Here is a 16,500-nt window from a genome sequence, read left to right on the forward strand (position 1 = left end):
GGCAATGAAGCTTTGATTGGAGAGGGAGGCAGAAACAGTAAGAGAGAGAGAGAGAGAACAGGAGGTGGAGAGTGCTGAGCAGGCACGAAGGAAAGGGATTTATACACACACATAGGAGCTGGCGCTTTGACACTGACAGGAGGGGATGGTTGGAAGTCAGGAGCTGCTTTGGTCTGGAGTGTGTGAAATGTCTCTGAATGAGAGCAGGACTTGCTGTAGTGGGGAATAGCTATTTGAAGTCAGGAGAGCTGACTTGCTGGACGAGAGGGAAGATCACAGTCTTCAGTCACGAAGGCATTCAGGACACAGACAGAGCTGAACTCTGGCAGGCTGTAGCTGGGTGAACCATGTGTGATTGTCCTGCTGCCTTTGTTAGAATTGAAGAGGGTTAGACCATCCCCCAGGTGACAGCGATTGGTTTGAAGTCACTTTTCACTCTGGAAGGATTCCTGCAAATGCTACTTTACTTGCCTTCTGAGACCATGCTAATGAGCAGAAGACTTTCTCTTGTGTGAAAAGAGCCCACAGAAGTGTTTGGAAGATGAATCGATCTGACAGTGATGAATCTGCCTATCACCGCAGTCCTTCCCTGGACAGTAAAGACTATTCTGCAGCACACGGTGCCTTTCGCCGTTACAGTCACTTGTATGGTGGCCAGTTTGGAGCAAACTCCTCTTTCTTTGGTTTACACACTAACCCGGGGCCGAAAGCCAGCAAAGCAGAGTACACCTCTCCAAAGGGCAGTAAATATGTGGTCTTTTACCTGGATCTCTCCTTTATATTCCTTCTAGAGCTGAAGAGATGCAGCATGGCTCAGAATTGCTTGCAGTGTCTCAAATACCTCATGTTCATCTTTAATCTCTTATTCTGGGTAAGTGCTGCTTGTCTTTTCTGTCTTTTCCAATACTTCCTGCCTGCTTGCCACCACACTTTATCCCATCTTAGCCTCACATCAGTCCCTGCTTATATTTCAGTTCAGTAGAACCTTTTTAGCCCAGGGTTGCCAAGGAGACTGTTAATCCCTGCGGTAACTTTGGAACAAAGTGAGAGGTCTATCCCAAAGCCCACTCCTAGCCCCGGTGAGATCCATCCCATTGGTTCTGTAGGGAAGCCTGTTGGCAGAGATGGAATCTGATTGCAGCTCAGATATTGTAAGCTTCTGTCATACACTCCAATCTTCCCCAAAATTGCAACTCACTGGCTGTGTCTGGGCGAGCCTTCTTCACTCCTCCATAAGGTCAACTGTGGTGAAATGTAATATCCCAGCAGAGGGCGATGATCACAGACTAGGAGGGCCACTGGCACTGACAGTAGTGCCCCTCCTGACTGGATTGAGTTTTGAGCATGTCCAAATATTCTCCAGAGAAGAACTAGGTAGCAGAAGGTCAGAGGACAATGTCCTTGGATCTGATGTAACTCATCTCATTTACTTGTTTGTTTCTAAAATGACAGCTCCACTCCTCACCTTCCCCCTAGCCCTGCCCCCTGTGTCAGCCACAGCTCAGTGGGTAGTACTCTTGGCCCAAAGTCAGAAAGTTCTGGATTCAGGTCTTGCTCTGGAGACTTGACCATGAAAACCAAAGTTGACACTCCAGTGCAGTATGGAGGGAGTGCTGAACTGTTAGAGGGGCTGTCTCAAGTGCATGTAAAAGATCCTGTAGCACTGTTTTGAAGAAGAGCAGGGGAATTATCTCCAGAGTCCTGGCCAATATTCAACCCTTAATCAATATCACAGGAAACAGGTAATTTTGCTGTTTGTGGAGTTTGCTGTGTGTAAAACTAACTGCTGTATTTCTTACTTTACAATGATTCACTTCAAAAAGTACTTCACTGGCTGTACATCCTGGATATATAAATGCAAGTCTTCCTTCTTCTTTCAATGGAAACAATCACATTTGCTGTAGTGCATTATAGTTCCAACAGTGTCACAGTGTTTAGATTCCAGGTGCTCAGAATGATTCACCTCTCCGTATCCTTCTTCAACACTCCCAGGGTAGAATATTTCAATATTTTCTAACTGAGCTGAAAATCATTCACAGCTACTGACTTCACATTATGATTGATGGCTCTAAGTGCTCTAACTGCTCTAAGTGTCAGAGTAGCATTTGTTTCAGAGATTGTCAGCAGACTATTTCACAGAGGAACTGTGGATCTTTACGTGTGAAACTCAGTGTTAGATGGTATATATTTATATGCAGGTGTCATTGTAGAATGGTGTATTCTGACAGAAATGTAATTGGGCAACAACATTTCTTTACATGGAGAAATACTTGCAGGAACTGTGTCACTTCACATGCAGTTATTAGTACTGGACTGTATATCTTTACATGGAGGTAACATTGTGGGGCCGTGTATCTTTAGCTGGAGGTGTGAATGGATAACTGTGCATCTTTATAGTAGATGTCTATGTTCATATCAAGTTGTCTTAGAAGGATTATGAAACTTTATAGGAGAGATAATAGTGGGGCTGTGTATCTTTATAGGAGCGATCATAGTGGGGCTGTGTTTATATATAGAGGAGACATCATAATGGGGCTATGTATCTTTATAGGAGAGATCATCGTGGGAATGTATACCTTTATAGGAGAGATCAAAGTGGGGCTGTATAACATTATAGGAGAGATCATAGTGGGGCTGTATACCTTTATAGGAGAGATCAAAGTGGGGCTGTATAACATTGTAGGAGAGATCATAGTGGGGCTGTATACCTTTATAGGAGAGATCATAGTGAGGCTGTATATCTTTATAGGAGAGATCATAGTGGGGCAGTATATCTTTATAGGAGAGATCATTGTGGGGCTGTATAACTTTACTGGAGAGATCATAGTGGGGGAGTATATCTATATAGGAGAGATCATAGAGGGGCTGTATATCTTAAAACGAGAGATCATAGTAGGGCTGTGTATGTTTAAAGGAGAGATCACAGTGGGGTTATGTATCTTTATAGGAGAGATCATAGTGGGGCTGTGTTTCTTTATAGGAGATATCATAGTGGGGCTGTATATCTTTATAGGAGAGATCATAGTGGGGCTGTATATCTTTAGAGGAGAGATCATAGTGGTACTGGATATCTTTATAGGAGAGATCATTCTAGGGCTGTGTATCTTTATGGGAGAGATCATAGTGGGGCTGTATATCTTTAGATGAGAGATCATAGTGGGGCTGTATATCTTTATAGGGGAGATCATAGTAGGGCTGTGTATCTGTATAGGAGAGATCATAGTGGGGCTGTGTTTCTTTATGGGAGAGATCATAGAGGGGCTTTATAGGTTGATAGGAGAGATGATAGTGGGGCTGTGTATCTTTATAGGAGAGTTTAAAGTAGGGCGGTATATCTTTTTGTGAGAGATCATCGTGGTGTTGTATGTCTTTATAGGTGAGATCATAGCGGGGCTGTGTATATATTTAGGAGAGATCATAGTCGGGCTGAATGTCTTTAAAAGAGAGATCATCGTGGGGCTGTATATGTTTATAGGAGAGGTCATAGTAGGGCTGTGTATCTTTATAGGAGAAATCATAGTGGGGCAATGTATCTATACAGGAGAGATCATCGTGGGGCTGTATATCTTTATGTGAGAGATCATCATGGGGCTGTATATCTTTCTGTGAGAGATCATCATGGGGCTGTATATCTTTCTGTGAGAGATCATCATGGGGCTGTATATCTTTATAGGAGAGATCATATTGGGGCTGTATATCATTATAGGAGAGATAATCATGCGGCTGAATATCATTATAGGAGAGATCATAGTGGGGCTGTATATCTTTATAGGAGAGATCATAGTGGGGCAATGTATCTTTACAGGAGAGATCATCATGGGCTATATATCTTTATGGGAGAGATCATAGTGGGGCTGTGTATCTTTATAGGAGAGATCATATTGGGGCTGTATATCATTATAGGAGAGATAATCATGCGGCTGAATATCATTATAGGAGAGATCATAATGGGGCTGAATATCTTTATATGAGAGATCATAGTGGTGATGTATGTCTTTATAGGAGAGATCATGGTGGGGATATGTAACTTTGTCAGAGAGATCATTGTTGGACTGTTTATCTTTATAGGAGAGATCATAGTGGTGATGTTTATCTTTATAGAAGAGATCATAGTGGGGCTGTATATCATTATAGGAGAGATCATAGTGGGGAGGTTTATCTTAATAGGAGAGATCATCGTGGGGCTGTATATCTTTATAGAAGAGATCATAATGTGTCTGTATATCTTTATGGGAGAGATGATCGTGGGGCTAAGTATCTTCTTTGGAGACATCATAGTGAGTCAGTATATCTTTATAGGTGAGATCATACTGGGGCTGAATATCTTCATTGGGGAGAACATCGTGGGGCTGTTTATCTTTATGGGAGAGTTCATAGTGGGGCTGTATATCTTTATAGGAGAGATCATAGTGGGGATCTTTATCTTCTTAGGAAAGATCATATTGACGCTGTATATATTTTTGGAGAGGTCATAATGCGGCTGTGTATTTTTATAGGAGAGATCATAGTGGGGCTGTATATCTTTATAGGAGTAATCATTGTGGTGCTATGTAACTTTATAGGAGATATCATAGTGGGGCTGTGTATCTGTACAGGAGAGATCATAGTGGGGAGTTGTATCCTTATAGTAGAGATCATAGTGGTGCTGTATATCTTTTTTGGAGAGATCATTTTGGTTCTGTATATCTTTATAGGAGAGATCATAAATGGTCTATATATCTTTATAAGAGAGATCATAGTCAAGCTATGTTTCTTTCTTGGAGAGATCATAGTGGGGCTGTATATCTTTTTGGAGAGATCATTGTGGGGCTGTTTATTTTATAGGACAGAACATAAGTGGGGCTGAATATCTTTATAGCGGAGATCATCATGGGGCTGTATATCTTTATAGGAGAGAACATAGTGGGGCTGTATATCTTCATAGGAGAAATCATAGTGGGGCTCTATATCTTAGGAAAGATCATAGTGGGGCTGCATATCTTTGTCAGAGAGGTCATAGTGGGGCTGTGTATTTTTATGGGAGAGATCATAGTGGGGCTAAATATCTTTAGGAGAGATCATCGTGGGGATGTATATCTTTATAGGAGGGATGATTGTGGGGCAGTATATCATTATAGTAGAGATCATCGTGGGCCTGTATATCTTTATAGGAGACATCATAGTGGGGCTGTTTAACTTTATAGGAGAGAACATAGTGGAGCTGTATATCATTATAGTAGAGATCATAGTGGGGCTGTATATCTTTATAGGAGAGATCATAATGGGGCTGTATATCTTTATCGGAGACATCATAGTGGGGCTGTATATCTTTATAGAAGAGATCATCATGGGGCTGTATATCTTTATAGGAGAGATCATATTGGGGGCTATTTATTTTTATAGGAGAGATCATAGTGGGGCTAAATATCTTTATAGGAGAGAACATCGTGTGGCTATATATCTTTATAGGAGAGATCAAAGTGTGGCTGTATATCTCCATAGGAGAGATCATAGTGGGGATGTATATCTTTATAGGAGAGATCATAGAGGGGCTCTTTATCTTCTTAGGAAAAATCATAGTGGCGCTGTATATCTTTATAGGAGAGGTCATAATGGGGCTGTATATCATTATAGCAGAGACCATTGTGGGACTGTGTATCTTAAGAGGAAGGATGATAGTGGGGCTGTATTTTTTATGGGAGAGATCATCATGGGGCTGTATATCTTTATAGGAGAGATCATTGAGGGGCTGTATATCTTTATTGGCGAGATCATAGTGGGGCTGTATATCTTTATAGGAGTGATCATAGTGGTGCTATGTAACTTTCTGGGAGATATCATAGTGGGGCTGTGTATCTTTACCGGAGAGATCATAGTGGGGTAATGTATCCTTATAGTAGAGATCATAGTGGGGCTGTGTATCTGTATATGAGAGATCATAGTGGGGCTGTATATGTTTATAGAAGTGATCATAGTGGGGCTGTGTATCTTTACAGGATAGATTACAGTGGGGATGTATATGTTTTTGGTAGAGATCATGGTGGGGCTGTATATCTTTATTGGAGAGATCATAGTTGTTCTGTATACCTTTGTAGGAGAGATCATAAATGGTCTGTATATCTTTATAGGAGAGATCACTGTCAGGCTATGTTTCTTTCTTGGAGAGATCATAGTGGGGCTGTATATCATTTTGGAGCAATCATAGAGGGGCTGTATATCTTTATAGGAGAGATCATCGTGGGTATGTATATCTTTATAGGAGAGATGATTGTGAGGTTGTATATCTTTATAGGAGACATCATGGTGGAGCTGTTTAACTTTATAGGAGAGAACATAGTGGGGCTGTATAACATTATAGTAGAGATCATAGTGGGGCTGTTTATGTTTATAGGATTGATCATAATGGGGCTGTGTATCTTTACAGGATAGATTACAATAGTGATGTATAACTTTTTGGTAGAGATCATGGTGGGGCTGCATATCTTTACTGGGGAGATCAGAGTGGGGCTGTGTGCCTTTAAAGGACTGATCATAATGGGGCAGTGTATCTTCATAGGAGAATTCAAAATGGGGCTTTTTGTGTTTCTTGGAGAGATCATAGCGGGGCTATATATCTTTATTGGAGAGGTCATAGTGGGGCTTTGTATTTTTATAGGAGAGATCATCATGGGGCTATATATCTTTATAGGAGAGATCATCGTGGGGATATATATCTTTATAGGAGAGATGATTGTGGGGTTGTATATGTTTATAGGAGTGATCATAGTGGGGCTGTGTATCTCTACAGGATAGGTTACAGTGGGAATGTATATCTTTATTGGAGAGATCAGCGTGGGGCTGTGTAACTTTAATGGAATGATCATAATGGGGCTGTATATCTTCATGCGAGAAATCATAATGGGGCTATGTGTGTTTCTTGGAGAGATCATTGTTCGGCTGTATGTCATTATAGCAGAGACCACAGTGGGACTGTGTATCTTAAAAGGAGGGATGATAGTGGTGCTGTATTTTTATATGGGAAATATCAACATGGGACTGTACATCTTAATAGTAGAGATCATCGAGGGGCTGTATATCTTTATTGGCGAGATCATAGTGGGGCTGTATATCTTTATAGGAGAGATCATATTGGGGCTGTGTATCTTTATAGGAGAGATCATAGCGGGGCTCTATATCTTTATAGGAGAGTTCATCGTCTGGCTGTATATCTTTATCGGAGGTATAACAGTGGGGCTGTATATCTTTATAGGATTAATCATAGTGGGGCTGTATATCTTTATAGGAGAGATCATAGTGGGGCTGTATATCTTTATTGGAGACATCATAGTGGGGCTGTATATCTTTATAGAAGAGATCCTAGTGGGGCTGTATATCTTTATCGGAGACATCATAGTGGGCTGTATATCTTTATAGGAGAGATCATCATGGGGCTGTATATCTTTATAGGAGAGATCATATTGGGGCTATTTATTTTAATAGGAGAGATCATAGTGGGGCTGTATAACTATATAGGAGAGATCATAGTGGGGATGTATATCTCTATAGGAGAGATAACAGTGGGGCTCTTTATCTTCTTAGGAAAAATCATAGTGGCGCTGTATATCTTTATAGGAGAGGTCATAATGGGGCTGTATATCATTATAGCAGAGACCATAGTGGGACTGTGTATCTTAAGAGGAAGGATGATAGTGGGGCTGTATTTTTTTATTGGAGAGATCATCATGGGGCTGTATATCTTTATAGGAGAGATCATTGAGGGGCTGTATATCTTTATTGGTGAGATCATAGTGGGGCTGTACATCTTTATAGGAGAGGTCATTGTGGCGCTAAGTATCTTTATAGGAGAGATCATAGTGGGGGTGTATATGTTCATTGGAGATATCAGAGTGGTTCTGTATATCTTAATAGCAGAGATCATAGTGGGGCTATGTATCTTTACAGAAGAGATGATAATGGTGCTGTATATCTTTGTAGGAGTGATCATAGTGTCGCTGTGTATCTTTATAGGAGAGATAACTGTGGAATTGTGTATCTTTATAGGAGAGATCATACTGGGCCTTTTTATACATATATATAGGAGCGATCATCGTCGGGTTGTACAGCTTTATAGGAGTGATCATAGTGGGGCTGTGTATCTTTAAAGGAGAGATCACAGTTGGGCAATGTATCTTTTTGGGAGAGATCATAGTGGGGCTGTATATCTTTATTGGAGAGGTCAGAGTGGGTCTGTTTATCTTTATAGCAGAGATCATAATGGGGTTATGTGTCTTTCTTGGAGAGATCATAGTATGGCTGTATGTCTTTATCGCAGAGAGCATAGTGGGGCTGTGTATCTTTATAGGGGAGAACATAGTGGGGCTGTGTATCTTTATAGGAGAGATCATCGTGGGGCTGTATATCTATATCGGAGTGATGATAGTGGGGCAGTATTTTTTTATAGGAGAGATCATCGTGGGGCTGTATACCTTTATAGGAAGGATCATCCTGTGTCTGTGTATCTTTACTGGAGAGATCATCGTGGGGCTGTATATCTGTATAGGAGTTATCACAGTGGGGCTGTATAACTTTATAGGAGAGGTCATAGTGTGGCTCTGTATCTTAACAGGAGAGATCACAGTGGGGCTATGTATCATATTGGGATAGATCATCGGGCAGGTGTACCTCTTTATTGGAGAGATCAGAGTGGGGCTGTATATATTTATAGGAGAGATCATAGTGGGGCTGTATATCTTTGTAGGATCGAACTTAGCGGGGCTCTATATCTATAAAGGAGAGAACATTTTGGCGCTATGTATCTTTATATGAGAGATCATAGTGGGGCTTTGAATCTTTATAGGAGAGATCATCGTGGGGTTGTATATCTTTATAGGAGAGGACAGAGTGGGGCTGTGTATCTTTTTAGGAGAGGTCATAGTGGGGATTTTTATTTTTATGTGAGGGATCATAGTGGGGCTGCATATATTTATAGAAGTGATCATCGTGGGGCTATGAATCTTTACAGGAGAGATCATAGTGGGTCTATGTGTCTTTCTTGGAGAGATGATAGTGGGGCTGTATATCTTAATAGGAGAGATGATGGGGCTATGTATCTTTATAGGAGAGATCATCGTGAGGCCATGTATATTTATAGGAGAGATTATTGTGGAGCTCTTTATCTTCATAGGAAAGATCTTAGTGGGGCGGTATATCTTTATAGGAGAGATAATAGTGGGGCTGTTTATTTTTATAGGAGAGATCATGGTGGGGCTATATATCTTTATATAAGAGATCATAGTCGGGCTGTATATCTTTATAGGAGAGATCATAGTGGGGCTATGTATCTTTATAGGAGAGATCATAGTGGGTCTGTATATCTTTATAGGAGAAATAATAGTTCGGCTGTATATCTTTATAGAAGAGATCATAGTGGAGCTATGTATCTTTATAGGTGAGGTCATTGTGGGGTTGTGTATTTTTATATGGGAGATCATTGTGGGGCTGTATATCTTTATAGGAGATATCATAGTGGGGCTGTATATCTTTACAACAGAGATCATAGTTGGGCAATGTATCTTTATAGTAGCGATCATAGTGGGGCTGTATATCGTTTTTTGGAGAGATCCGAATAGTGCTGTATATAGTTTTGGAGAGATCATAATGGGTCTGTATATCTTTATAGGAGAGATCATAGTCGGGCTACGTGTCTTTCGTGGAGAGATCATAGTGGGGATGTATATCTTTATTGGAGAGATCATAGTGGGGCTGTATACATTTACAGGTGAGATGTTCGTGGGGCTATGTATCTTCTTAGGAGAGATCATAGTGAGGCTGTATATCTTTAGAGGAGAGATCATAGTGGGGCTATTTATTTTGATAGAGATCATAGTGGGATTGAATATCTTTATAGGAGAGATCATAGTGGGGCTCTTTAACTTCTTAGGAAAGATAATAGTGGTGTCTGGAAATATTTATAGGAGAGGTCATGGTGCGCCTGTATATCTTTATCGCAGAGACAATAGTGGGGCTATATATCTTTATAGGAGAGATCATTGTGTTTCTGTATTTCTTTATAGGAGAGATCATCATGGGGCTGTATATCTGTATTGGAGAGATCATAGTGGGGCTGTATTTTTTTATAGGAGAGATCACCCGTGTGGCTGTATATCTTCATAGGAGAGATCATCTTGGGTCTATATATCTTTATAGAGAGGTCATCGTGGGGCTTTGTACCTTATTGGGAGAGATCATAGTGCGGGTGTATATCTTTATTTGAGAGATCAGCGTGGGCCTGTATATCTTTATATGAGAGATCATAGTGGGGCTATGTACCTTGATAGGAGATATCACATTGGGGTATGTATCTTTTTGGGAGAGAACATAGTGGGGCTGTATATCTTTATTGGAGTGATCATTGTGGGTCTGTATATCTTTATAAGAGAGATCATCGTGGGATTGTGTATCTTTACAGGAGAGATCATAGTAGAGGTGTATATCTTTAAAGGAGAGATCATAGTGGTGCTGTATATCTTTACAGGAGAGATCATATTGGGTCTGTATATCTGTTTGGGGGGATCAGAGTGGGGCTGTATAACTTCATAGGAGAGATCATATTGGGTCTTTGTATCCTTATAGGAGAGATCATCGTTGGGCTGTACATCTTTATAGCAGAGATCATAGTGGGGCTGTATATCTTTATAGGAGAGATGATAGCGTGTCTGTATGTCTTTATAGGAGAGATCATCGTTGCGCTATATATCTTTATAGGAGAGATCATAGTAGGGTTGTGTGCCTTTCTAGGAGAGATCATAGTAGGGCTGTGTGCCTTTATAGGAGAGATCATCGTAACGCTGTGTATCTTTATAGGAAAGATCATAGTGGGGCTGTGTATCTTTATAGGAGGGATCATAGTTGGGCTGTGTATCTTTCTGACTGATATCAGTATGGGACAATAAGGCCCAGATTTTCACTGCTAGGTTGGGTGCGCAGTCAGCAGAATTCCTAGCTCCACGACCCCGGCCTTGAAAAATGGCTGCAACTGTCAGATTTTGGGCCTGCAGGAGCAGGCTCATACGGAAATCCTTGTGACCCTGGAAGAAGTGAGGCTCCCAGATGCAGAAGCAGGCTGGGTGGAAGGCCTGTCTCGGGGCTCTGGCACTGTGCCCAAAATAAAAATTAAAGATTAAAATATAAAACATCCCTCCAGTCCTCACCCTCACAGCCCCTAACCGCCCACACATTCCTCATGCCCCATCTTTCCAACCCAAGTCATCTCATGCCCTTTACCCATCCCCATGGCCCTTTTTAGCCCCTATGGCAACTTGATGCCAACTCATGTCAACCACTGCCCCCCACACACACCCATTGCCCTTGCACCTACCATGCCAGTTGACAATATAGCTGTCAGGGGCAGGCCTCAGGACCCTTGCAGATATCCGATAAAATAACATTATTTAAAATAAAGTTCTAACTGTCTACTGCAGACTTCACTACATTGGGAAAATCACACTCATTTATAAAAACCCACTTCCTTATGGCAATAGCATTGGAATTCATAGTCCTATATCAAAGAGCCTATAACCACTTGTACCTATCAATCAAACTGTGAAACTGAAGGCACCCTACTGTGATAATGGATGGTTGTGAAATCATCATGCAGCGTTAATTCAGTAATGGAAACCCTCAGGCTTATGTCAACAGAAATGTCCCAGGACCAGATTAAAAGAGGCACCTTACCTCTCCAAAGAGGTACCCTGGCTATCCAAATGAATCCACCAAGTTCAGATCAGCTCTTACGTCGTCTAATGTGCACATTTTGTATTTCACATTCCTGGCCAACCAAAATCCCACTTGAGTGGAGGCAACTGATGAGTTAAATGGCCAGCTGCCTCCATAAAGCGTGCACCCATGAAACATGCTCCGACTCCATTCCCATCCCGCAAAAAATTGGAAGAGCCGAGTTCAGGGGCAGGACTACCAAATATTGGGATTTTCTGTTATTTTCACCATGACAGAGAGCCTATCCATCGTGGCAGATAACTGGGCCTATTTCTCTATTGATGATGGTATTGTGGGACTGTATGTCTTTTTAAAAGATGTCAGTCTGGGATAGCGTATCCATGTAGGAGACATTATTGTGGAAATGTGGACATTGAAAGGAGGTGTTGTGGTGGTACTCTGTATCCGTACATTGAGATGTCACTGTGGGATTGTGTATCCGGTTGTAGAGATGTCATTGTGGACTGTGTATCCTAATGTAGAGATATCACTGTGGGACTGTGTCTCTTTACCTAAAGATGTCGCAGGGATCTATGTATCTTTACTTAGAGATATTACTGTGGGACTGTGGATCCTTACATAAAGTTGTCACTGTGAGACTGTGTATCTTTACGTAGAGATGTTACTGTGGTACCATGTATCTTTACATAGAGATGTTACTGTGTGATTGTGTATCTTTTCCTAGAGATGTCACTGTAGCACTATGTATCCTTGTGTAGAGGTGTTAATGTGAGACTGTGTACCATAATGTAGAGATGTCACCGTGGGACTGTGTATCTTTACATAGAGATGTTACTGTGGGACTGTGCACACTTATCTAGAGATGTCAGTGTGGGACTGTGTATATTTACGTAGTTATGTTACTGTGAGATTGTGTACCCGTACATATAGATATCACCGTGGGACTGTGTATCTTTACATAGAGTGAACAGTGCGGGACGGTGTATATTTGGATAGAGATGCCACTGAGGGACTGTGTATTCATTATGTAGAGATGTCACAGTGAGACTGTGTATCTTAACCTACAGATCTTACTATGGAAGTGTGTATTTTTGTCTTGAGATGTCACTGTGGGACAATGCAGTTATATCTAGAGCTGTCAGAATGCAACTGTATATCTTTGCCTGGAGATGTCACTGTGGGGCTGTGTATCTTTACATAGAGATATCACTGTGGGCTGTGTATCTTTGTATAAAGATGTCATAGTGGGGCTGTGTATCTTTACATGGAGATGTTATTGTGGGACTCTGTATCCTTACATAGAGATGCCACTGTGGAACTGTGTATCTTTTCCGAGAGATATTACTGTGGGACTGTGTAACTTTATGTAGAGATGTCACTGTGGGGCTGTGTATCTTTACATAGAGATGTCACTGTGGGACTGTTTATTCTTACTTAGAGATGTCACTGTGGGACTGTGGATCCTTACTTAGAGATGTCACTGTGGGACTGTGTATCTTTACAGTGAGATGTAAATGTGGGACTGTGTGTCTTTTCCTAGAGTTGTCACTGTGAGACTGTGAATCCTTACATAGAGATGCCACTGTGGGACTGTGTATCTTTACATAGAGATGTTACTGTGGGACTGTGTATTCTTACCTAGAGATGTCAGTGTGGGACTGTGTATATTTACATAGTGATGTTACTGTGAAACAGTGTACCCATACAGAGAGATGTCACCGTGGGACTGTGTATCTTAACACAGAGATGTTACTATAGGATGGTGTATCTTTACATAGAGTGAACAGTGCAGGATGGTGTATCTTTACATAGAGTTGACACTGAGCGACTGTGTATTGATTATGTAGAGATGTCGCTGTGAGACTGTGTATATTAACCTACGGATGTTACCATGGAAGTGCGTATTTTTGTCTTGAGATGTCACAGTGGGACTGTGTATCTTTAGGTAGAGATGTTACTGTGGGACTGTGTATTTTTGCATAGAGATGTCATTGTGGGACTGTATTTCTTTACATAGAGATGTCACTGTGGGACTGTGTATCTTTGCATAGAGATGTCATTGTGGGACTGTATTTCTTTACATAGAGAAGTCACTGTGGGGCTGCGTATCTTTACATGGAGATTTCACTGTGGGACTGTGTATCATTGCGTAGAGATGTCATTATGGGACTGTATTTCTTTACATAGAGATGTCACAGTGGGACTTCCTATCCTTACGTAGAGATGTCACTGTGGGACTGTGTATGTTTACAAAGAAATGTTATTGTGGGACTGTGTATCGTTACATAGAGATGTCAATGTGGGATTGTGTATCTTTAAGTGGAGATGTCACTATGGCACTTTGTATCTTTATAGAAATTGTCACTATGTATCTTTACATAGAGATGTTACTGTGGGATGTGTATCTTTGCATAGAGATGTTACTGTGGGACTGTGTATACTTACCATGATATGTCACTGGGGTGGGACTGTGTTTCTTTACTTAGAGATGTCACTATGGGGTTCTGTATCATTACAGAGAGATGTTATTGTGGGACTGTGTATCTTTACATGGAGATGACACTGTGGACTGTGTTTTTAAATAGAGATGTCACTGTAGAATTGTGTATCCATATGTAGAGATGTCACAGTTTGACTGTGCATCTTTATATTGAGATGTCACTGTGGAACTGTGTTTCTTTGTATAGAGATGTCACTATCGGGCTCTGTATCTTTAAGTAGAGATGTTAGAGTGGGACTGTATATCTTTACATAAAGATGCCACTGTGGGGCTGTGTATCTTTATGTAGTGATGTCACAAGGGGACTATGTATCTTTATGTAGAGATGTTATTGTTGGACTGTTTATCTTTAAAGATAGGTGTTAATATGGAACTGTGGATCTTTTCCTAGAGGTGTCCACTTGCATCCTTACATAGAAACATCACTGTGTGTCTTTACATAGAGATGTCACTGTGGGACTTTGTATCTTTATGTAGGGATTTCATTGTGGGGCTATGTCTCTTTACATTGAGATTTTACTGTGGGACTGTGTAACCGTACTTAGCGATGTCACTGTGGGATTGTGTACCCTTAAATAGAGATGTTAGTGTGGGACTTTGTATCTTGATGTAGAGATGTTACTGTGGGACTGTGTTTTTTTTCCTTAGAGATGTCACTGTGGGACTGTGTAACTTTACCTAGAAATGTCGTTGTGGGACTATTTATATTTACATCGAGATGTTAATATGGGACTGTGCATCTTTTCATAGAGGTGTCACTGTGGAACTTTGTATCCTTAGTTAGAAACATCACTGTATGACTGTGTATCTTTAAATTGAGATTTTACTGTTGGACTGTGTATCCTTACTTTGAGATGCCACTGTGGGACTGTGTTTCCTTAGGCAGAGATGTCACAGTGGGACTGTGTATCTTTACATAGAGATATCACTGTGTGTGTATCCTTAAGTAGAGTTGTCACTGTGGGACTGTGTTTCTTCAAATAAAGATATCACTGATATCACTGTGAGACTGTGTAACTTTTAAATAGAGATGGCACAGTAGAACTGCAAATCTTTACCTAGCGATGTTACTGTGTAACTGTGTTTCCTTAGGCAGTGATGTCACAGTGGGACTGTATATCTTTGCATAGATATGTTACTGTGGGACTGTGTATACTTACCACGAGATGTCACTGTGGGACTGTGTTTCTTTACATAGAAATGTTACTGTGGAACTGTGTATCTTTACATAGAGATGACACTATTGGGCTCTGTATCTTTATGTACAGATGTTAGAGTGGGACTGTGTATCTTTACAGAAAGATGTCACTGTGGGGCTGTGTATCTTTACATAGAGTTGATACTGTGGGATTGTGTATCTTCATGTAGAATTTCGCTGTGGGTCTATGTATATTTACATGGAGATGTCACTGTGGGACTGTATATCTTTATGTAGAGATGTTACTGTGGGAATGTGGATCTTTTCATAGAGGTGTCACTGTGGAACTTTGTATCCTTACTTAGAAACATCAGTGTATGACTGTATATCCTTACATGGCGATGTCCCTGTTGGACTGTGTATCCTTACTTTCAGATGTCACTGTGGGACTGTGTTTCCTTAGCCAAAGATGTCACAGTGGGACTGTATATCTTTACATAGAGATGTTACTCTGGGACTGTGTATCTATACATAGAGATATCACTGTGTGTGTATCCTTAAGTAGAGATGTCACTGTGGGACTGTGTTTCTTTACATAAAAATGTCACTGTGAGACTGTGTACCTTTAAGAACAGATGTCACTGTGGGTATGTGTATCTTTACATTGAGATGTTATTGTAGGTCTGTGTTTCTTTACATAGAGATGTCACTGTGGGACTGTGTATTTTTACATGGAGTTGTCACTGGGGACTGCGTATCTTTAATTTGAGATGCTACTGTGGGACTGTGTATGTTTTCCTAGAGATGTCAGTGTGGGACTATGTATCCTTACATTGAGATTTCACTGTGGGGCTGTGGATCTTTTCCTAGAGATGTCACTGTGGACTCTTGCATCCTTACATAGAAACGTCACTGACTGACTGTGTGTCTTTACATAGAGATGTTACTGTGGGACTTTGTATCTTTACGTAGGGATTTCACAGTGGGACTATGTATCTTTACATTGAGATTTTACTGTGGGTCTGAGTAACCGTACTTAGAGATGTCACTGTGGGACTGTGTATTCTTACGTAGACATGTCCCTGCCGAATTCTGTAACTTTATCTGGAGATGTCACTGTGAGACTGTGTATCTTGACCTAGCGATGTCACTGTGGGACTGTGTATTG

The 16,500-nt window shown here is 40.9% G+C and overlaps 1 protein-coding gene across 1 annotated transcript in view; it reads left to right on the forward strand.

The window, feature by feature from the left end:
- Positions 1-541: 541 nt before the first annotated feature.
- The window catches only part of tspan4a (tetraspanin 4a), a 581,238-nt gene continuing 565,279 nt past the window's right edge, over positions 542-16,500 (forward strand). The window contains exon 1 of the mRNA XM_041197728.1: positions 542-871. Within this exon, the coding sequence (XP_041053662.1) occupies positions 542-871 (330 nt within the window). The remainder of the gene's footprint in view (positions 872-16,500) is intronic.

This window comes from Carcharodon carcharias, chromosome 10 (genome assembly GCF_017639515.1).
Source record: "Carcharodon carcharias isolate sCarCar2 chromosome 10, sCarCar2.pri, whole genome shotgun sequence".
Lineage (NCBI taxonomy): Eukaryota > Metazoa > Chordata > Chondrichthyes > Lamniformes > Lamnidae > Carcharodon > Carcharodon carcharias.